We start from the raw sequence: 23,432 nt of genomic DNA, 5'->3' as shown, positions 1-23,432 counted from the left end.
AATCACATAGTCTTTGTTTTGGAGAGGAAGAGACCTCTGCAGGATAATCCTGCTCACAAAAAAACCCTCCTGAACAATAAACATAGAAGGAATTCTAACTAGGAGAAATTTCAACTGGTTGCAATCTACAATCCCCTCAGCTAGATGCCACTAAATCCCCCTAAATCTTACACGCTGCTCCTTTAATACATGTTTTGTATATACACCAATTTATTTGGAAAAATAAAAGATCACATCTACAAGTTTTACACCATTCAACAGAGACTTTATTTCCAGTTCAGCAAATAATTTACTGCCTTCAAAAGAGTGTATTCATATATGAAGCAAAGAAATGCTACTGATGATAAGAGAAGAATTAAGTCTACAAAGCAACAGTCTCCAAGATCCTTCATTTGGCACAGCGAATGAGACCACATTCACTGTTCAAACAATCAGTTGTAAATAAATACATAATGCATCACAGCAAGCAGCCAAGTTTGTAGTTTTTCATCAACATAGTGCATACAACATCAAATCTGATAACAATGATAACTGTCAATAACTATAATGATAATGGCAAGATTGAGCAGAAGCAATATAATTTACAATCAGTGCATGCTCTAAGCATAATGACATTCATGTCCTCACCTTTTCCTTATATGTCGTGTGACACTGGGTGACGATGCACTCCAGAAACAGCGAAGAATAAAATAAACACTGCCTTTGTAAACAGTATTGCAACAACAGATGAAACACTTAGGGACATTAAATTATTTAACATTATATTTTGGCACTGAATTTTCATTACATATATAATGAAAATATATAACCTCCCGCCACCATGTATAAGTGTATATAGTATGAGGCTTATATATATAATTTTTTTTATATATATATCAACCTCAATCAATATTAAGTCAGATATTTACATTCAATTTGTGTGTGTGTATGTGTGTGTTACACAGAGAAAGACAAAGTGAGGAAGAGAGAAAAATGACTGTGTTGATCTCAAACTTCTTCTCATGATCAAAATTAAAGTATTCTTCCCTTTTACTGTAACACTTTGTAAAATGCACTCTAAAAATGAAAGAAAAACATTCAGTGTGTACTCTATGCTCATGACTGCAACTTTTAGCAGTTACAAATGAAGTATTGCCAACCTCTAATGTTTTGGCCTCGTAATAATTTTAACTTAATAAATAAACCAATTTACCTTTGCCCTTTTTACCTCTCCTGTTCTTTTGCCTCCATCACTGTTATTTCTTTGTTAGTTATCAATTTCTTAACCTTCATAAGGCACCAGTCCTAATGATACAGAAAGTTGGACCGTGAAGTAGGACCCACGTTTGGCATACCACCGTATCAGTGCAACAAATCAAAAATGAAGCGCTTCCACAAATTGATAAACCAGAGATACTGTGATGGCAAAACATAAATATAATCTGAAATGAATGATAAAAGGGGAGTGAGGCCTTATAATACTAAGGAATTTTTCTTCCAAAACATTTTGAATCTTTCTGCGTTTTTTAAATTCTCACCAAAAGATTTTCTCCTTTAAATGGACACTTCATACTCCCGTGTATCCTGAGGGCAAAGAAATCAACCAGTAAAAAATAGTTTAAAAAACTTAAGTTTAGATATAAAGATACATACATAAAATACTCTAAAGTTTAGTAATAAAAACAGCCGAATACTCACCCCTGCCTCATAAAGAGGGTTGTTGAAATCGGACTCAACTGTAATGGGACTGTAGGAGTGTGTGTGAGAGAGAGACTTCCAGAAGAGCGGCTTCCATTCTAGTCTGCAGATGCTGTGAGCAAGAAAATAAAATGACACATGACCACTCAAATAAAGGCTAAAATTTAAACATTATTGTGAACTGAGGTGAAGAAATGTAAAAGCAGTGTTATGAATCAGTCAAGGATTAAAAGTCACTTTAGCTACTTGCATTACTCACTTTGTATAGTACATGTAGATTCCTCCGATCAGGAGGATGACCAAGATGATTGGCAGGATTATTGCCAAAGCGATGTTCTCACTGAGGATCTGATGAGACGGCTCGAATGATTGAGACACTGTGAAACAGTCACAGAGTTGTCATAAAAAGAAGCTGATGAAGATGTTTTTGTGCTGATTTGATTATTAATCTAAAATAATATCAAACACATTAACATAAGATGCTAAATCTGGAAAACCTTTACCTTTTTAATACACAAATTAGCACTTACATTTCATTTGCTAGAGCTAAATTGTCTAACATCGCCTATATGTTAGACATATATGACGTCATGCCAACAACAGTAATTTGTGGTTAGAAAAATGGCAATTGATTACAATTGTGGAGATATGTGAAACTGGCAAAATTGATTTCAGTCGCCATTTTCAGCCGTAATTGTAGCGTTTAAAGAGATGTAGTCAAACACGGTGGTCCAACCTGTTTGGCGTTTCTGATGTGTTTGTTTTATGCACTTTGTTGTTTTGTTATCATATTTGATAAACTAAATCTACCTGGATGGAAGCTAAACAATATACTGCTGTGGATGATTTGAGACGAAACTACCCTGTCCAACTTCTCACACTGCACAAGTCAGTATGCAGTAAACTACATGTAAGTGCAGGCCTAGCAACACAATCATCAGTGCATAAATTGCACGATATATTTAGTGAAGTACATTGAAACAGTGTTTGTAAAAGCTGTTGTATCCCCCATGGTGCCAGTGTACAACAATACAACTTGACTTTTGTAGCAGTGTTGATCACAGTGTTGTTCATGATACCACCACTAGATGGTGCCAATGTGAGATTTTCAAATCTTACATGTGGCTTTAAATGTCTAAAATGACCTATTTGACTTTATGCACATCACAAATGGGAGAAGAGAGAATAAATCACCTTCTAATTTATGATCATCCAAAAGCTCCTCATATGCCACTGTGTCAAATGAAGAAAAGAGACACAGAAGAGAAAAAAAATATTAGAAAATTACACCTGAAGTCTTAAATGCACCTTCAGGATCTCATTACTATTTTTTTATGCAGGTCTAAAACATTGTTAAAGAGAGCTTATCTTAAAAACTTAACCTCCTTAATTCAAATCTGAACACAGTGAATGTTTCGGGCCATTGTCCTTTTCTGTTCCCTGATAGAAAACAGTGGTAGGCCTATAAGATAGTCCAGAGACTGTGATAACCTTTACCTTTGCAAAAGGGTGGCGGGCTGTTCCACTGGGAGGGATGGCCAGGAACACAACTGATGATGACCTCACCGATAAGTTCGTACCCTTCATAACAGAAGAAACGCAGAGTTTCTCCTGCCTGGTAGCTGTGCTTGTACAAGGTTTGGTAACCATTGTCAGGGACCCCAGGGTTTGGGCATGGGTCATATTTTACTGTTCAGAGCACAAAACACAGCAACGTATTTGCAGTTAATGTCTAAATTTTCAGTAATAAGCATCATATGCACACAGAATAAATCAGTAGAGTGCAGGAAACAGACTTACAGACACACTTCGGGCTGCGGTCGCTCCATTTGGGAGTGCCGGTGTCTCGTCCGTGGCATGAGATTTGGCTGGGACCTTCCAGCTGATAACCCTGGTTACAAGAGAAACGTACGACTGTTCCAACTGCAAAACCTGCTTCGGGGCGCACAGAGCGCGCTCCGTTTACAACCTCTCCTGGGTCAGGACACTGCTGGACTGTGGGGGACACAGTGGAACACATATATTAGCATTTAACTTGATTCTGACTTCATCAAAAACTGTTCAATACAAAGAACAGAGGTGCAATAGCAGCACAGGTGATGACTGCATTTAATGTTTTTGACAAAAGTTACAAATCTGGATCTTTTAAATATGTCCCACCACTTGTCTGACCTTTGACACATGTAGGTGGACTGCTGCTCCAGGACAGGTCCCACTGGCAGGTGATGATGTCGGAGCCGCTGATGTCATATCCCGGTTGGCACTGATAGGTCAGCACACTGCCTCTCACAGGGGAGGAGTGGGACGAGCTGATCCACCCAAAGGCAATTTGAGGGAGGGTAGGGCAGGTGTCATTGGGCTCGACCTCTGCGTAACAGAGAGCAATGAAAGAAATGAAAAGAGGTTGTTCACGATGTCTTTCTCCGCAGGGACACACAACACTTGTCCTGACTTTTATGCTTTGAGCCATAAAACCAGCTACTTAAAGGTTCGCCGTGTAAGATTTAGGGGGATTTAGCGGCGTCTAGCGGTGAGGACTTCAGATTGCAACCAGCTGAAACTCCTCATGGCTATAATTCCCTCAGTGTTCATTGTTCAGGAGGTTTTTACTGGGAGCCAAATTATCCTCTGCAAAACAAACGCACATGGTGATTTAAACTGACAAAAATACTGAATAAAGCAGTTCCACGTTACAAATCAGTGTTTTTCTGATGCTGCTCATTGCCAATAGGCCTCTAACAATAGTGGCTAACACAGAAATGTGAATAGCCCTATCTGGAGCAAGTGTTTGGTTTGTTCGTATTGGGCTACTGTAGAATGTAATATCCCCCTAAATCCTACACACGGGACCTTTAAAGTAATAAGATTTTTATTCAAATAAATGTCTGTTAAGTCATTATCTACTGCTGAATAAGATAACATAAAGAGGATTGAGCCCATTGATAAAAGCATTGCAGTATTTATATATTTGTAGTATTAAGAGCTGGGTGTTGAGGGTGACGTGCTGAGAAAATGCTGCATTAAGTAACCGCAAATGCAAAGTTAAAAGCTTTTCACTGGTGAAACACAAGTTGACTTTTATTATAAAGGGATCACAGGAAATGCAATGTGTTTTTCAGTGAGCATAGCACTTACTACCATCGTTCATCAAAAGTGCATCTATAAAACAAGACAACAGTCATTTTTGGCTTTCATTAACAGCAGATCACAGTATTGCAGAGAGTGGTGGAACATTAAGGAGCAGCCACAATGAGCTGTTAGATGAAAAACTACAGGCGACAGACAGCACACCTCTAACCTAGCAAGGTGACAAACTTCTTTCACTGTCCCCCGCTGTCTGCAGACTCATGTCATGTGCAGCATACAATCAGATAACGGTTGCTCACAGAAGAATGGGAAGGGGCTAATTGTTGTATGACTTCTTCATTAAAATCACAATAGTTTGTTTTGCTGCCCCCAGAACTCTGTGACCTGAATATGAAACCACATTTGCTGTTACCACCACTAACTACGGATGTCGCCAAATCAACCACAACAGAAATCTTTGAGACTGCCACTTTAAGGAGTGTACTTACCACGATAATGGATGAGGAATCCCTGACTCAGGATGAAACTGGAATCATCTGGATCGCTCTGAAACTGTATGGTGACTTCTGACCCCCCAGACACAACCTGGAAACGCTCTTTGGATCCCAGGTATTGTCCGATCACATGGGACATGAGATCCCGTCCGTCGAAAACGGTCAGCACGTCAGTGTGGCGGATATTTAAACTTTAAGAAGGAGAGATGAGAATAAAAAAGAGCAATGAGGATTCACCTCAGACAGATTCTGTTTTTTTTTCTTTAAAGACGAGCAGTCCACCCACCTGACGCATTTTATTAGTCAGTACACAGTACAGAAAGGAAAGACAGGAGAGGCAAATTATATAAAGCTGCTACATGTTATTCTGTCTCGTTCAGGTGCAATTTACATGTGTACAAAGGATGTTTCGTATAGTATGTACAATCTGTAAATACACATTCATCACAAAAGAAATGTGCTATTAGAGGAAAATAAATCATGAGCTGAAATTGTGTATATGTGGTGCACACAAGTTGAATTTGACAACAGGATGCAGGTTCAATTGAGTTTTGCAATTCATTTGGCAATCAAATGAGTGCTGATCCTATTACTGTATGTACTTTGATTACATTTAATACATGATTAATTAATACAAAGTTAATAATAATTATTTAATACATTACATGTATTAAATAACATTTTTTAATGATAATTGTTTGGGTTTTTTGCCTTAATTTGATAGGACAGCTTAAGCGTGAATGTAGGAAAAGAGGGGATGACACTGTTCATACGTATACTTACGAAAGTAATGCACAACAATTCGTATATAACCCACATAATTATAAGCTGGTAATTTGTGTATAATCCATGTAATTAGGAAGGCTGTGATCATGTGACAATGCACTGATGGGATGAAAGAAGGAAGTACCATAAAGACCAAAAGTCTGTGTAAGGAGGCAGCTTGGGGTGGTGGATAGGTCAAACAATACAGGACTTCCCCCAAGACACTGGCATTCTGAGCCATGTAAAAGTAAGTAAACTACGAGCTATTTTAAGTTATGCTGTCACCATGTTTCTCTTCCTAAACCTAACCTACATACCTTATGTTAAGTATGTAACTTTACGTTAAGTATGTGACATCATTTGTGGGTTGCTAATTTGTTAGATATCATATAAACCATTGCTTGAGGATACACTGAATTGATTAATCAACAATTACCAACTGGAAGATGTTCAAATCAGGGAATGACCCCTGAAGTTTGGTCAAAGTTATGTGATATACATTATCATTTTGAACTCTTACAGCCTCTCGCACTCAAACATTTACTAAGAATTTGCAGAATTTGGGTGCAAAATCTGTGAGATATTTTGTCTGACTGTGGATGGCGTGACAAATAATACAAGATGTTACATAATGTAGTATTGAACCATGTTCTCCTGTGAATAAAAAGTCACTCTGATTGCCAGCCTAGATTTAGCTCTCCAGTGGTTTGATTCGGTGAGTAAAATACAAAGTTGGTATCTAGGTCATTAAAAAAGTACATGCATGTAATAACCATCCTCCTCACTATGGCACCTCGTGGGCTCGGTGAAACTATGAACTCAGCAAATAAGAAAATTAGAAGCAACGTCCGTGAAGTGAAGGAATTATGTTGCTATATTTGGGCACTGCATTTTTGCTAATTTCTTTATGACATAAGCAAGACAGTATGCAATTATTCAATTTGCTGACACATACAAAAACACACACACACACACACACACACACACACAAACATGGCTGGTTACTTTTTAACAGCATAACTTACATCTGGACATCCAGTTCAATACGTTTCTCCTCATTGCCATGGATCTGCCATACGCAGTCTAGCCCCTTGGAGTAGCTCTGGGGCCAATCAGGAGACAGGATGGTGCCCGACGGCTCGGTCAGCTCCCCTCCACACAGAGCTTGCAGGGCGGAAGAGAGAAAAGAAGACAAAGTGAAGTGAGGACGTGGACTGGGAGACAGAGAGAACGATGAAAGGGATGATGAAATAACAGCAGAGGCTGGAAAAAGAAAAGCAACTGGAGAAAAATGAATTATAAATGGAGGGAGAAAATAAAGACAGTAAAACAATCAAGGAGAGATGATAAAGATTTCAGAGGGCACATAAAAAAGAAAGACGAGCTGAGTAGAATATGGCATCATAAGCAGCAGCTTACTTAAAACTTTCATTAGTTACCCATCTGTGCTGTTTCCATGGCATCATTAAAAACAGTTACCTTATCTGCAGCCTGCTTGTTGAATATTATTCTGCAGCTATATTTCAATCACAGAATATGAACATAAAAGTCTATGACACTCATTTTGACACTCATTACCTCACATTAACCACAGCAACCTGTCCTCGTAGGGATACAGTACAAACAGCTAGGAAAGTGTGTCAGTAGGGAGATGACAACTGCAGTGATAGGAGCCAAATGCAGCACTTCTATTTCCATGCAAACCCTTTAGCCTGTGAGAACACATTCAGATTGATTGTGTTTGGAGGATGCTTCTGACTTCACATACAATGCCGGGACTTGCTCTCATATGAAGCACCCCCTATTAAAACTGAGGCATGCAACTGTGAAGCACACAAACACATATGGGCATCGGATGTAGAGTAAATCCATGATTCTTCAAAGCCACATGTGATGGAATAAAACAGTGCATTATACATGCACTTGCTTGGGAACATTTTAACAACAACATTTATCAAAATGTATTTCTGTGAGAGCATACCAGGCAAATATGAGCAGAATAAACACAAGCGCTCCCCACCACCAGCTGAGCCCTAATTTTTTGAAGCAGTTTCCATTCTGAGAACGACAGTCCTCTGCCATACATGGATGCTCAGGACAATGACGAAAACTCTGACTTTTTCACTATGCATAGCACTAAAGTAACCAATATCCCACCATCCACCTTCCTGCACTTCACTGTCTATGAATCTACAAGCAAAAATACTACACAGCATATGGCTTTCAGAATATCTTTCGCTTGGCTGAAACTATAGCACCTGTGTTTTCAGCCAGTCCCTGACCCGGTGCAACGTCTCTGCCAGTTTTAAATCTGTCACAGTCTCTCTGTTGCTCTCACTTTTCACAGCATGCCAGCAGATCAGCAGATGACACAGTCAGCGTGGCTGTAGCCTTCAAGCTACAACATCTTGAGGCTTCAGGCACCCATCTCAGCACAATACAGTTTGAATATTAATGAATCAAATGACTTTCTCACTTCATGCAAAAACTTACAAAATTCCATGTGTTTTGGAAATTAGTACTACTAAGTTTGGATATCAAAGGGTTCGGTTAAATTAAGAAAATGAAGCCCAGAAACAACAGAAGGAAGGATAAGGAATAATGCAGGTTGTAATTATGATTGGAAAAATAAAAAACAATTTGATTTCCCAAACTGCTGGCATGAGGATTGACATCATAAGCGTTAATTTTGGCAATGAAGCAGGGGACACATCTCCTTCGTTGTATAGAAACTTACAGAGGACTCTTGGTGCAGAAAAAAATCACCATATTGCAGGAAAGCAAGTGTTTCACACTCAAAATTTTCCAGCAGAAGGCCGCCAATTCCCTCATTTCATAGGTTCACCCCTTGTACTCCTTCAGACATTAAAATGAAACCTACACCATTGGCTGACACAGTGGATTCACTTTTTGAAATACAACCAAAGCCCAATCCATAATCCTACCTCTGCACACAGGCTCACTGTCATTCCAGTGGGGATTGCTGGGGTCGACACACTCAATCGTCCCTGAACCTTGCTCCATGACAAAGCCTGGAGAGCAGGTGAATGCAACAGTGGTGCCCAGCTGATATGTGATGTCGCTGCTGCTGAAATTTCCATGAGGCATGTAGGGCTCCCAGCAGTGTTCATCATCGAAAGCTAAAAATTAAAAGGCCAAAAAGAAGTGTACTGATCAGAAAAAAGTATTTCCCTATTTCCTTTTTTTTGTATTCTAGTCTTGACGAAATTAAGCAACCATACCCATTTTAATTGAGGAGGGAGCAGTGTCACTTTTCACTTGGGATGACCCAGAATCTCAAACCCTCTTGGCTAGAAAGAGCCCAGGTGTAAGGCACTAAAAGCTTAAGCAGTGAGTATCTCCGAAGCCTTAAATAAATCCCACTGAAGCGTGGGCAGACTGTAAGCACTTATGTGGCTCATGATGGCCCTCTTAAACACAACAACAAATTAATGAGAAGAAAGCCTTGGTTTTTCTAGACAGCCCATTAAAACCCAATTCCCACTTCAAATATAACATGAAAACTATTAATTATCCATCGAAATTATTTATAACTTATCAAGGTTAGAAAGGTCAAGCTTTCAAGAGTTTTTTGAACAGGTTGGATTCCGACATGGAAGCAAAGCAATGTACTGAGTTCTACTGAGTTTTTCTTTCACTGCTTTACCATTCCATCAGACAGTGATTTCCGAAAGGAAAGCCGTTAAGGCCCTAAAGTCCCCATTTATGCTCTTGCCAAAGCCACCAGACTCCATTGACACAAACAACAATGTAAGCTTGATGAAAAGGGGAGCTGTCGGTCTCCTGTTGCTTCATTAGGTTGTGTTATTTTGTGACTTTGGTGAGTCAGAACTAACCCTTTTAAACACCAAGTCACACAATAACACAAACAAAATGTGCTCAAGGTAGTGGTATACCAAATACTCCTGCGTTCAACAATGTTAAATCACTATTTTTCTCAGTGGAGCCTGGCTTTGACGAGAGTGATATGATGACTCCATTTTCCAGTTGAAAATCACTATCTGACATTAAGGCAAAGCAGCGAAAATATTCTTCATATGGTGTACACTTGGCTAATATACGTTATATTGCTGACCCCTCCACAGCAGTACATTGCTTAGCTTCCATGTCAGACTCCAGCCTGCTTCTCCAAACTGGAAGCATGTCGACTAACATCTACTGTATGTAATATACTGTCTATGGATGAGTATCTCATACAACCCCACTTCAAAAAAAATCCAAACTATCCCTTTAAATATTACACAATAATGAGTTCAGAGGGATGTGCAGTGACACATTGCCTTTGCGTTTTGCTGAATGTGGAAAAGACCTCGTGTAAAGCTGAGCATCCAAAGTCTCTCGGCTCACCCTCGTATCGCAGTGCCAGCAGCAGAGGGATGGAGGAAGAATCAGCTGTGAGCTCCAGGTACAGTGTGGAGCTCTCACTCAACAACCCACGCTCTGGGACATCATCCAGGTCTGAGTCAAAGAGCGGTGGAGACAGGGAACTGTTTCCACTGCGCACAATTAACCTGAGAGGAATAAACCACAAAGATCTAAGCTTGAGAAGAGAGAAACTTGTTCAGATCAGTGTCTGAATGTGCATGGATAGCAGATTGAAGGTTATCAACATCAACAAGTCTGGTGTCACATGTGACATGTAGAACAATAAATGTTGAACAATAAAAACCAAACCTCGAAAATGTTGTTTTCATTCAGTTAGAAGTTGAAGAGGTTTGTTTTTTCCATTTTTCTTTTTTAGATATGAGATGAACAGTTTTCTTTTTGCATTATTTATGATAACAGAACCTATAATGTTTTCTTATATTTAAATGATGAAAGAAATTGCTGAGTGGTGTTGTGTGAGAAGTACAAAAAAACACAGAGTGGCAGTCTACCTAGCTTACTCGGAGAGGGTCTAGGCTAAAAAACACTAACAATTTGCATTATGGCTGCACTGATCTTACTTTAAGAAGAACACAGATATGTGGAGAGATACTAGAACAAAATTTATAAACCTATTTTTGTTGATTCTGTGATACACAAATTAGTGGAAACAAACTTACTTATCATCATCTTCATCCAGAGCAATTCTCTCAAAGTGTAGGTGGAGTCTGTGTCCCTCTTTGGCTTCAATCAACCAGTGGCAGCTCAAGTTATTTCCATTACTGTGGTTGCTGACAGATGGAGGAGGTGGAGACAGTATCCGTCCCACTGTTGCATTACGAATCCACCCTCCACAAGACACAGCTGAGGAAAGATGATATCCCACTTATTATATTCCAAAATCACCCACCTTAGCAATCATGCTGTAACCAAAGACTAGACAGCATGAGTTTACTGACCGACACATTGTGGCTCAGGAGTGCTCCAGTGTGGTTGTGTTGTGTTGACACAAGTGGCCACCTCATGGCCGCGAACCTGGAAACCTGGATCACAGTGGAAGTGTGCTTGACCTCCAGGATGGATGTCTGTCACTGTGACTCCGCCACCCTCAGGAGACTGAGGGAATGGGCAGGACAGCAGAAAGGCTGTGGATGTTGATAAATCAGGAAGGAAATTAAATCTATTTTGTAAACAGGAAGATGAATAAATGAAAAAAGCAAGATTTTTACATAGATCTAAGTGTGTGGATGCTTTTTCAGTAATATTGATAGTGTTATAGCTCGTGAGTGGTGTTTTTTTTTTAGTAGAAGTAGAAGATTAAAAAAAATGTTTAAAAAGTTCCCTCCACCTCCCACACTACCATGGTAGTCCCAGGTGAACAGTCTTTCTGTCTCTTCACCAGTATCATCATGGGTACGCCTGTCACGATAACTAATTTTGGTGGATACTACATTGCCCCAGAAATAATTGCGATAAACGATATAATCTATACAATTGTCATTTTAAGGCCATTTCATTCCACTGATACACCCTTTCAAAGAGCAACAAACTTTTAATTCTTGAGAATATTCACACATTGAAACTGTAATGTGAAAAAAATATCCTAAATAAATAAAAAAATAAATAAAATAACTGTCTCAGCATTTTTCTCTGCTCATTCAAATTAAGCACTGTGAAATTGCTTTGGGGCTGCATCCAAGTTTTATAATGGTAGGGAAAATTGTGCTATTTATTCTGGCATCATGTTGGCTAAATGTTTGGTGACATTCTTACTTGAGCAAACGTGTGTAAACACAAGGGTAATACTGTATGTTATATGAACATGCATTCATTTATTTTCTGTAACTGCTTATCATAGTGCAGGGTCATAGAGGGGGCTGGAGCCTATCCCAGCTGACAGTGGGCAAGAGGCAGGGTACACCCTGGACAGGCCGCCAGACTATCACAGGGCTGACACATAGAGACAAACAACCATTCACACTCACTTTCACACCTACGGGCAATTTAGAGTGACCTAACCTGCGTGTATTTGGATTGTGGGAGGAAGCCAGAGAATCCAGAGAAAACCCACAATGACACCCACACAGAAGGGCCCCAGCCGGCCGGTAGATTTGAACCCGGAACCCTCATTCTGTGAGGTGACAGTGCCAACCACTCCACCATGCCACATTACATGGACGTAACCTCAAAATTTTTTGCTGTCCTATCATGACAGGCCCAATCATGGGTTCTTGTTTCATGAGTCCAATCAGCAAAACCTCTCCCTGCTGCTTTCTTAATTCCTAATAAATGTTATAAATTTTTAATCTTTTTCTCTCCATTGAACTTAACCCGCAGTGTGGAGCTCAGCGCTGCTTGGCTAAACAAAAGAGGGCTCAGAGAACACACTGAAGACTGTGCAGCTCAGAATTCTCACCAAGAAACTTTTAAAATGAAAGAGTTGAAACATGTAATGAAAAGTGCTGAGGTGGTCTGATTCTTCACTATTGCTCCCACATCTACCATGCCTGTATGCTTGGAAATATGCAGGCATGCAAGTTTTAATTCCACATTAAAACTTCTTCATGCATACAGGAAAATGAAAATCAGTTAAATTATCTTACTGTTGAAGAAGAAAATATATCTAAAGTTATAAAAATTGAAACCCAAAGGTTTAATTTACCTTGATAGTGGAGGCTGAACACACCATGGTTGCTCTGTCGCAGACTGCGATAGTGTATGTACACCTGATTGGTTGTACTGCGAATCACCTGACCCTCTCTCATCAGGGTCTCGTTGGCTAACAGCTCTGGTCCCAAACCTCCATAGCCCATGATCGTCAGAGACTCTTTCTTGGAAAGGTTAACCTTTCTCACCTAGAGGGAAAAAGGAGGAAGTAATGTCATGCAACTGGTGCTGGCAGCTGTCTTTTATAAATAAACTTGTCCAGTAACAAGTGAAGTAATCACTAAGTCACTGACACTGATCCCGAGCCTTACCCAACTCATGACATACCTAATATACCTGTCATATTGCATCTTTGGGATGAACAAATGAAAAACATTAGAAGATGCGCTTTGTGAATGGTCTTAATTTAATTTAATAATGAGAGGCACTGCATTTGTTTTTTGGTTACATTAAGTCTACATATTCAGTTCAAAGACACAATTAAAACAAACTATTTTACAGTGGAAAAATGTCTTTGAAAAAATTTAATATTTGACAAGATGAATGTTTGTGGATTCATCAGAGATAAGGCTCATTACCTGAATTTCCACACCATAACCTGCATACACAGTAATGCTGTAGGTGCATTCCAGAGGGGAAAATGATGAGGATGATGACGCAGGATCTGGTGACTCGACAACATCCTCCATTGCTGACAAAGTCGCATTGCATTGTACTGTGAAGAGATGGAAAAGTAAAAATGCAAGTTGGGAAATACATCTAATGCTTTTGAAATTCACTTCATACAGGAAAGCTTCCGCAAGTTACGTATGGGTTTTTATAGCAACAACATGACTTAAATAGTTTCACCTAGTGTAGTTTAAGAAGTTTGCTTCTCTGCAGTTTCTGAGCAAAGAGAGATAAATAGCTGTTTTTATCAGCTGATACTTTCACAGCCAGTGAAAGTTGCACTGTGCAAAGGCAAGTCAACATGCATGTAGCCCAGTGCACATGGGAGACATTAAACCAGCTCTTCTCATCCCTTTAAAAGCTGTGTCCTCCCCACTACAGCATACTGACAGGTTCACAACTTCTCCAATAGGCTATGCTATACTATTAATAATCTCTTTTGTTGGTTGCAATTATTAAAATTGTATTAACTTTTATTTGGCTACATTTCATAACACAAATTTCTGCTTCTACAGTTTATCTTTTGCCACTTAAAAAACATCTCTGCAGGCAATTTAATGACACAGACAGAAGCAGATGAGGCATTTTGCTGTTGCATCCCAGTAACCTTATGTTTTTTGGATGAGGATTGGTGGGAGCAATTGCTGCTGTGAGTATTCAGTGATGTGAAGATGAGAGAGAAGTTACAATGTCTTTTACTGAACTGTGTGAACTGTGTCCACTGATTCTCGAAGATGCCTCCTACACTCCTGATCATCTACACTGCACAAACTGAGAAATTATTAAAATTTCTAGTTACCGAGTAAATGTTGCATATGCAGCAGCACAAAGGGAAAGCAGTACCTGGTGCTGGTTGCTCACAATTTATTCAAGGTTCTGCATTAATTGAGGCGTGTGTACATGTGCTGGGATTAAATGATTACTCAAATTAGAGGGTGTAGGTGGGAAATACCTCTCTTGCTGCTGTCAGATGTGTAGCAATGCTGTCGTGATTTAGTAAACTGAAAGGAAGACCTTGATCCTGCAAGCAATTGTGTCTGGCTGATGCTGACAAGAATTATAACCATACAGGTCAGACTCTGCCTGGCTGACTGGAATTAAAACTGTATTTCTGGTGTGCGAACAAATGTGCTCACTGGCTGAGGAATGTATAAAACAGATTGTATGAGTTTTTTAAAGCTGATTTTTGACAGGTCTTCTTGGGTTTGAATCCTTCAATGTTAACGACAAAAAACAAAAAACACAACCCGTGCTAGTAAACTCTTTCAAGTAGGTCAGTGTTGAGAGATGCAAATCATAGTCATCCTTGACACCAAAATAGCTGTGCACTGCTGGATAGCCAGTGACACCCATCCCCACTGTGCAAATCATCAAAGTACCAAAAGGATAAAGGGAAACATCACTGAGCTCCACAAAAATCTCCCAGTGCAGTGAATCTTGAAGCCTTTGTGGCAAGCATATGCTGAAAATACGTACATAAAGCTACAATGAAGACAATATTTCTGTTATCTGCTTTAAACCTTTTCAAATTTCATGAATGTGGCAGCAAATGATGATTGCATCATTATTGTAGTTTCGGTTGGGGCTTGAATGGGAAGAGAAAATGTTGCCAGTACTGTAATCTAGCAACTAAATATATGCATTGTTGATAAGACATGCTTTTCTTGGGTTTATTGGTGTTTAGATAACCAGCAATGTCTATTATAATGACACAGACACATTTCTCTGTTGAGAGAAATAGCAAACATGTCTGAATGCTGAGGCCATTTTGATGCCAAATGCCAAAGTGAGTTGGCTGCACCACACCCACCCTAGACTGGTCCCCCCTGGCCACTACAGTCTATCCATGTGAGTGCCACGGCCACTCTCATACAATCACTGCCCTCCTTCATGAAAATAATCAAAAATTATTAGAAGCCTCTGTGTGGTGTCTTTAAAATTGAGAAGTCTTGTTTCTAGGAAATGTTTTGTTATAATCAATGTACTCTATCACATTAAAAGTGTATACTTGTCCTTTTAAGGAATATTACAACTACCTTATCTGAAGAACAATGGATAACTTCACACATTTATATATGGATACATACAGATTAGTCTATGCACATCAGATAATTAACATTAAATGTAAAATGGGAAACCAAAGTATATCAATATGCAATTCTTTAAAGGTACGGTTGGTAACTTCTATGAAAACAAGTTGTCATATTTGCTGAAACCGTCACTACATTCCGAAATATGTTCAAATATTTTTTCATAAACATATCTGACCATAATGTTTTGCTATACAATGAGGAAGCTGGTCTGGCTGGTGGGTGGTGCTTGGTACTCCAGTTTAATGGTATCCAACATGGTGGCAACTTTCTCATTTTATAGCAAAACAGTACGCTAAAATGTGTTTCTGAAAACATGTGAGGCAAGAAATGCGGTAACAGAATCTTGATTCTTTGTCGATCGGCACTGCCTAGTTTGACAGTTTAACAAGATTGACAGCTGCATTAAAGACTACTTGGCTCCGATTGGTTGTCTTCATTCACATGCAGTAAGGCCATTAGATATCTCCACGATTGAATGCAAATTCAGCCATCCCTGTGAATTCTGTGTGACCTTGCAATTTTGTCCAGTCACTGCAATATTATTGCAAATTTGACTATTTAAAAAGGGTAAAATCTAATTTCATCTTAGACATCGTTAACTGCTAGCATCACGTGGCAAATGTTACCCAACAGTTACTGACAGAGTTGTGCCATTTCGGTGTTGGCGTAAGATTAACAGCTCGGTGTTGGATGTTAACTGCTGCTGCGGGGCTTCTGCCTAAGTGACAAAATGTAATGAGCAGTGATGTGCTGGATTAGCTCATGCTATCTGGGCAGAGAGAGCAGGAGGAGAGCCTCTCACAGGGACGGTCCTTCAATGCTGCGTCGAATCGCACCAACAGCTGATGGGTTGTTGACCCTACAACCCCGCTACCACCACAAATAGATTCTGATTCTGTTGGAAACACTGAATGCTCATAATTATATGCTCAGAATCTGAGATGGCATCACAACTATTTTTGTAGTTTTCACTTGCCCCCACAATTTAATTGCCAAAGAATGCCCATAAACATCACAATGCTCACTGCAATTAGAAAAATTGCCGTAAAATCAGGCATGTCAGGCTGCAACACTCACAGAAACAGCCTGCGAAATCCTGAAGGGACTGATTAGACATACTACAAGGCTATAAAGTCAGCACAGGAGTATATTTTTTCACAAATTATCCGTCTAATTTAGTGCAGTGTGAATATAGTGACAATATGGAAAAGTTATTTCCATTTAAGTTATCGACTATAGCTTTAACCCTCATATTGACATAGTTTTCAACTAGCCTATATACTACAACAGCATAATAAAATCAGTCTCTAATACTGAATATTGCAGAGTGAAGCTCTAAGCCAGTGTCTACTGCAAGTCTACATATTGTCCAAAATATCCACATATTATTTGTGTGAGGCTAATTTATAGTATATTTTCTGTCACAATAACTACCAGCCATAGTATAGCCTAATCTTTTTATCTATAGGGGGAAGAAGCAGCACATTCCTGCCTCATCTTTGGCTTGTGGGACAAAGAAAACATAATCTGATCCTGATAATAACAATCTGGTTTATCATCACTAAGCGGTAGTTGTTAGTAACAGTACACCAATTAAACTGGGTAAAAATGAAAAGTAGCTCCTACCAGTGAGTACTGGCTGAGTTGAAGCATCGCCTTGGGTGAAGCTGTAGTGTATCGGATTGCCCTGCATTAAATTATTTTATTGGCCGCATGACTGAAACTGCTGCTATGCTTCGGTAGAATCAAATTATTGACCAGCCATTGTAATACAAATGGCATCTGGAGAGCAAAGGGTTTCACAGTCCATTTCGCTGACAATCAACAGAAACAAAAAAAAAACAAAAAAAACTTATCACTTTTCACTTATATGGCAGATTTTAATAAGTGAAGTAATTCAGCTGACGGTGTTGACTGAGCATGGACACAGGTAGGTGACAATGAAAATTCTGGCTGCTCAGATGCAGCAGCTCTCTATAATTATCAAACACAGATTTGAGTTTAGCAGATGTGCTTTTGTACTGCAGTATCACATAATTCTTTCATGGCAGATAATATATAATTAATTGTGTCCCCAACACGTAATGGCATTTAAAAGTTCTTTTCAGAAAAGTTAAAGGCATAGTTTGACATTTTTGGGAAACAAAGCTTATTTGCTTTCTTGCTGAGAGTCAGATCTGACGATTTACACTATTCTAATTTCTGTGCTGTAAATTTTCAGCTGGACCCAGCTGCCAGTCAGCATTAGCTTGTACTGTAAATGACAGTGTCCACAGATAAAAAAAGAATCTGACCACCAGGACCTCTAACTAACAGATTATCATGTTTATTTAATACTTTGTACCAAAACCTAAGTGTATGACGAGGGTTATGTGATATTCTAACCTGCTATTTAGTAGGTTAAAACAGTATGCACGATTTTTAGTAGGTCTGAAACCTTAGTATGAAAACATTATATATCCCACAGTGCAATGCGGTAGAGGACAACATTCTTAATAGACAGCGACCGAGACACCGCTGTAATGTCAATTACACTTCCTTTTAAGTGAAGGTATGTAAGAAGTGTATGATTTAACTTTGCTATGCATGTTAAAGTTTAAAAATTATTTTTAAATTAGCGGTAGAGCTAAGTTTGGCACAGGTTACCATGGTTACAAGGTGGCTCTCAGGAAGTGACGCAGGGATTACAGCTCAGTGCATCCAAAGAGATGCATACTATTGTTTTTGTACACACAGGTATGTTGAACAATAGTACACATATTGTGTATGTAGTGCATAGTACCCGATTGCGGATGCAGCTTATCACATGGCGGGGAACAGTAACTTCCTGGAGTCTCCAGTGGTTGCCCAGTGACTGGACAACTTGTCAAGAAGTAGTCCAGCAGATAACCTGCAGTTTCTTTTTTGTTTTTCAACTTCGATTACATGCAGAACAAAAAACAAGGCACAGTAAGTAAATGAGTGAGATTTAGAGGTGCTGCTGACTGGATTCTGTTATCCTTGGACAGACCCATGCTAACAGTTTCCCTGTTTCCGGTCACTTTGCTAAGCTGAGCTAACAGGCTGCAGCTTCGTATTTCCGTACATACATGAGAGCAATATCAGTGTATCAATATCCCATCACACCCTTGGCAAGTAAGAGAATAAGTCTACTTCCAAACTGTTAGCAAATCAGATTTGTTTCTCAAATCAGATATTCAAGACATACTGTCCACACTTGGATTTGTGTGTACAGACAGCACCAGCCTGATTGCTGTGGTAATGACTTGACATCAGTAACCACAGAGCTCCAGCACAGAAACATGAGAAATGACAGCTAACAACAACAATTACTGTTTTGAACACAGAATGAATAATTGAGAAAATGAATAAATAATCTCAGAAAACATCAAGTCACAGATTTATCATAATGGATTCATTTTACAAAGACGCCAAAATAGACACCACAATTCAAGGTTGGATTATTAACTGCTTCTGAGAGCGATACGATTGCACCAGATTCCTCACTGGAGCTGCTTAGAAGTTAATGTTAGCTTCTGGGCAAAACTGAATAATTCTCTCTCATGCAGCGTTCCAGAGATCATCAACGTTTGTAATGTTATATTGTATGTGACATCACTGACCCCAGAGTTAACGTCTATAGTGTCCATTGTGTCAGATTTTTCTCATTAGTCCTGCTGGTGGTGAGACCATAGGGTGAGACAGGCTTGTGCAAGCAGCTCAGCTGGAAAAACTCTGCTTCAGCGATACAGTAATGTAACACAAAAGACACTCTGAAATCCGATTTGCGTGGCCAGAGCATCTGGACTGAGACACATCTGAAGACTCCAATTGGAAGTGCATTTCAATCAACTTTCAAATGTGTGTCCAGACTTTGTAAAACGTATCTGGAAACAATCTCGAGATGCCAAAAACCCATTTAGGGCTGGCAGTCTTAGCAATGCCTAACAGTAATTCCCTAAATACCAGACTATTCCTTTAGGGTGCGATTGTTTTGTCAATGACTGGTAAACATGTTTGATATATATTCCTCGCTATTTAGAGAGTGTTAATAGGGGCTGAAATTTAAGTTCCCAGTAGAAACACAATAAAAAACAATGGTAAAACTGAGTAAGTAGGTGACAAATACACTGACACTGACACTGATACACATATACACACACACCTCACTGATCATTCATCTCGCATGACATTTCTCTCTAAATCAGCTGACCCACCTCCTACGTGCTTCTCTCATTTGTAGCCGTTGCTGTAATGGTGTCTTTTATTTCATGACCAGAATGAGTAACAGCTCTCATCCACCTGCAGTGAGAGCTGCACAGGCACCCCAGCCAGAGGAGATGCCGTAATACTGTTTCACTTAAGTCTATTTCTGACAAGGATGCTACTCTGTTCTCCACCACTCCTGATTAGTATTCTGGTCATGATGGCATTGTTGACTGACTGATTTGTCAAATTAATGCTTCTCTTCTTATGATATTAGGACAATAACAGGGCTGATATTAGTATTTATGGCCTCACCTGGTTGCTCTTTATTCAGTCAAGAAGTTGTTTTCATGCTCACTGATTACATTTAATTTGTTGTTTGTTGTAATAATAACTAACAGACAAAGAGGATTTTTAGACTTTATTGTTAAGATTCTTATTGATACAGAACTTTTCATGTGACAGTGTCGACTAAGAGGACACTAATAACGAATGAGTCTTGTGACGATAGACCAATCCCAAGATATAAAGATACAAGTTCCCCTTTTACGCTTCATATCTCACTGGTTTCAAAGCATCAAAATCTTTTTGTAAGTCATGTGCTTTTCTTTATCTCTATATATCTTGTAGTCTGTGACTTGGATTAAAATCACTTCACAGAAAGCATTATGGGGAAAAGTGCACATTGTAGGTAGCAAAGTTAGTCACTCAAGCTACCATATACAGACCCTGCTCTCTCCAGATTTAACAGGAAAAGGATGATCATCCTGTTTACCTAACCCAGACACCTCCACTGGCCTGTGCTGTATTTTCTGGACACGCCATATGTGCAACTATTTTCCGTGCCAGCTATCCCCACCATCAACTAAGTCAAAGATGCACATGTCTATGAAAGACATATAACTGATACTGCACATCTGGCTGCGGTCATCTCACAGCAGTTCAAGCTGGTAAACCAATCTGCTTTCTGGCTTTAGGTTATGGAGGAGCAATGGGGAAGAAGAAGTGGGTTCCCTGACTTCATCTTCATCAGCATTTAGTGTACACTCTCATTTCTTTGTGTTCCTCTGAACATTTAAAGCATGGATCCTGAAAGAACAAGAATCACATTATCCTGCAGTAGTAAGACCAGAAACATCGACAAACATGTCTGTACTTTATATGTTCTCAACTTACTTTTACCGAACATAAATGCTCCAAAGTTAGTTAGTCTTTAGTGAGGGAAGAATCTAAAATCAATACTGAAAACTGAGTATGCTACGACATGTCACTTCATATTATTAGCAGATAGCTATGTTGACTCCATAGCTATCTTAAAAATGAGCATTAAATTACTAAAGACTGGTTATGTAGCTGTTTTACAATTTTCTAAAAAATATATGTAAAGTACATGTACAACTTTTCCTTTACCCATAACTGAAATTGTAAGGTAACCTGTTGATGTTTAGTCATTAATATTTTATGAGTGTTTCATGTTACCTTGTCTGTCAAGATCCTCTTGTTACTCTTTCTTCAAAGAGAGGCAGAGAAGAGAAATGACTAAAGTCACGATGGGCACCATAGTGTTTCAGTTGGAATTTGTCGTCACTGCCGGGGCCACCGAAATCTGAGCAGCTCTAGGAGAGCTGAATCATTTGCTCAAACATTTCTTTCACATTGCTTTTGCAGAATCATATCAACTGGCATCAATAAACACAGACTCAGAGGACACAAAGTGTTGGCATGCAGGTACCTGGCATGTGCATCGTGGTTATGGTGGTTGTGGTGATCAGAGTGGTGGTTGTCTCCTCCTCTATGGGCAGCGAGGACATGGTATTCCTTGACCCTGTCTGGCCAGCAGCAGAAGAGGAGCTTAAAGCTGTGGTGAGCAGCCCTGGTGATATGACTGTCGCTGTTGACTCGGTCTGCCCAAGTCCAGGCACAGCCTGTGTCGGGTTAGTGGTAGTACCTGCAGAGTCCAAAGGTTCAACTTAATATGTGTCATTTCCAATGATCATTCACCCATATTGTGCTTCAGCTTCATTATGCTTAAAAAGCCATAAAGACCTGTGTTAATGTACCTGTGCTTGCAGAAGCCTCTCCTAAGTATTCCTTACTCTGCAGGGCAGCATGGATCAGGTCACCCAGAGGGTAAGAATCTGGGGTTGATGTTGGTGGTGTATCAGGCTCAGGAGTCATAAAGCTCATACCTGAAATAGCCATAACTTATTATTGCTTTGGTATTTGCAAAAGCATAAATCTAAATGGCGGGACATGGAAAGCAAATGCATAGAAGAATATTTTTTCCCCTACATTTGAGACAAGCAAAGTATGCATTAGTACATGTTTGTGGTGGAACAACAAGGGTGCATGCTCAGAGAACACATACACACATACAGTTAGTTACCTGAAACTAGGTGGATCATGGTGACAGAAAGCATCACAGCAAGGCGTGTGAACCCCATGGCTTTGAATGAAACTGAATGACCTGGGAAGGTTAAAGTGAGCAATTGATTAGCAAACTATAATGACATAATATAAATAGAACAATTACTGTATCTTGTACTGTAATGTAATTGCCTATTAGAGGCTTACAGTTACTGCAGGAGGCATAGAAATAATCCATGTTCACTGGAGTGCTAATGAATATCACATTATTAGTCACATTATCTAAAACACTCTCCCAATCCAGGTACAGCGCATATGTTTACATCACACAGGCCACAATGACTCGGATTAGACCGTTGTAAAAGCTCAGCACCATCAATTTGGAATATATCAGTTCATACGATACAGAAGCGTAAAAGACAATGTAATAAAAGTAATTCTGCAGGTCTAAGGAAAAAGGCCAGGTACACACCGCACACGGTAGGTTAAGTATTCAGGCTTCCCCCTGCATTTTCTCACCCAAATCTGCAATAACATGCCCGAAAATGCGCTATTCCAAATTTCACCAACGGAGCCTACCCTCGCCGCAGGTAGCCTCTAAGCCTTATTCTATTATCAACCTGTTAATGGTAATGTGTCTAAAAGCACCTCCGCTGTAATTCGAGGCGTTTCCTCGGTGAAAATGCCAGCCTGGTGTGTGACAAAATGATGGGGCTAAACGAGGCAGCATCACTCACACCTCCCCCGGCCCTCTTTGTGCGGAGGACGATTTTTGGCATCAGTCATCACCACTGTGAGACCGACAACCATCTCAGCAACATTGAAAGGTGCCTGCCGCTTACCTTTGTCTTCCAGGCTGCGTCCTCCTGTGTTCTTCTACTTGGACAGTATCCTGTTGCTTTAGGCCCCGAGAACACGGCGGGGTTTGTGCTGGTGAGATGCCCCTAGCTGGTTACCGTGTGGTTGACGCATTCGGCTATGATGTGAGGGCATTTGTGTTGAAGCTCCAGGTGCGCCCTAG

General features: G+C 39.7%; 1 protein-coding gene across 1 annotated transcript; it reads right to left on the bottom strand.

The window, feature by feature from the left end:
• Positions 1 to 243: 243 nt before the first annotated feature.
• Positions 244 to 23,424, bottom strand: sez6l2 (seizure related 6 homolog (mouse)-like 2). The gene is made up of 19 exons (XM_033644431.2): positions 23,254 to 23,424; positions 22,431 to 22,511; positions 22,105 to 22,233; positions 21,777 to 21,992; positions 13,655 to 13,791; positions 13,072 to 13,264; positions 11,369 to 11,554; positions 11,090 to 11,273; positions 10,392 to 10,555; positions 8,969 to 9,163; positions 7,049 to 7,187; positions 5,253 to 5,449; positions 3,850 to 4,044; positions 3,478 to 3,672; positions 3,175 to 3,366; positions 2,872 to 2,910; positions 1,937 to 2,054; positions 1,678 to 1,789; positions 244 to 1,563 (listed from the first exon to the last, which is right to left on the bottom strand). Exons 2-19 carry the CDS (start codon positions 22,486 to 22,488, stop codon positions 1,534 to 1,536), a joined length of 2,679 nt encoding a protein of 892 aa, XP_033500322.1. The 5' UTR covers positions 22,489 to 22,511; positions 23,254 to 23,424; the 3' UTR covers positions 244 to 1,533.
• Between the last annotated feature and the right edge of the window lie 8 nt (positions 23,425 to 23,432).

Source organism: Epinephelus lanceolatus, chromosome 18, assembly GCF_041903045.1.
Source record: "Epinephelus lanceolatus isolate andai-2023 chromosome 18, ASM4190304v1, whole genome shotgun sequence".
Taxonomy (NCBI): domain Eukaryota; kingdom Metazoa; phylum Chordata; class Actinopteri; order Perciformes; family Serranidae; genus Epinephelus; species Epinephelus lanceolatus.
Note: the sequence above shows the minus strand (reverse complement) of the source record. Positions and strands in the feature narration are given on the sequence as shown.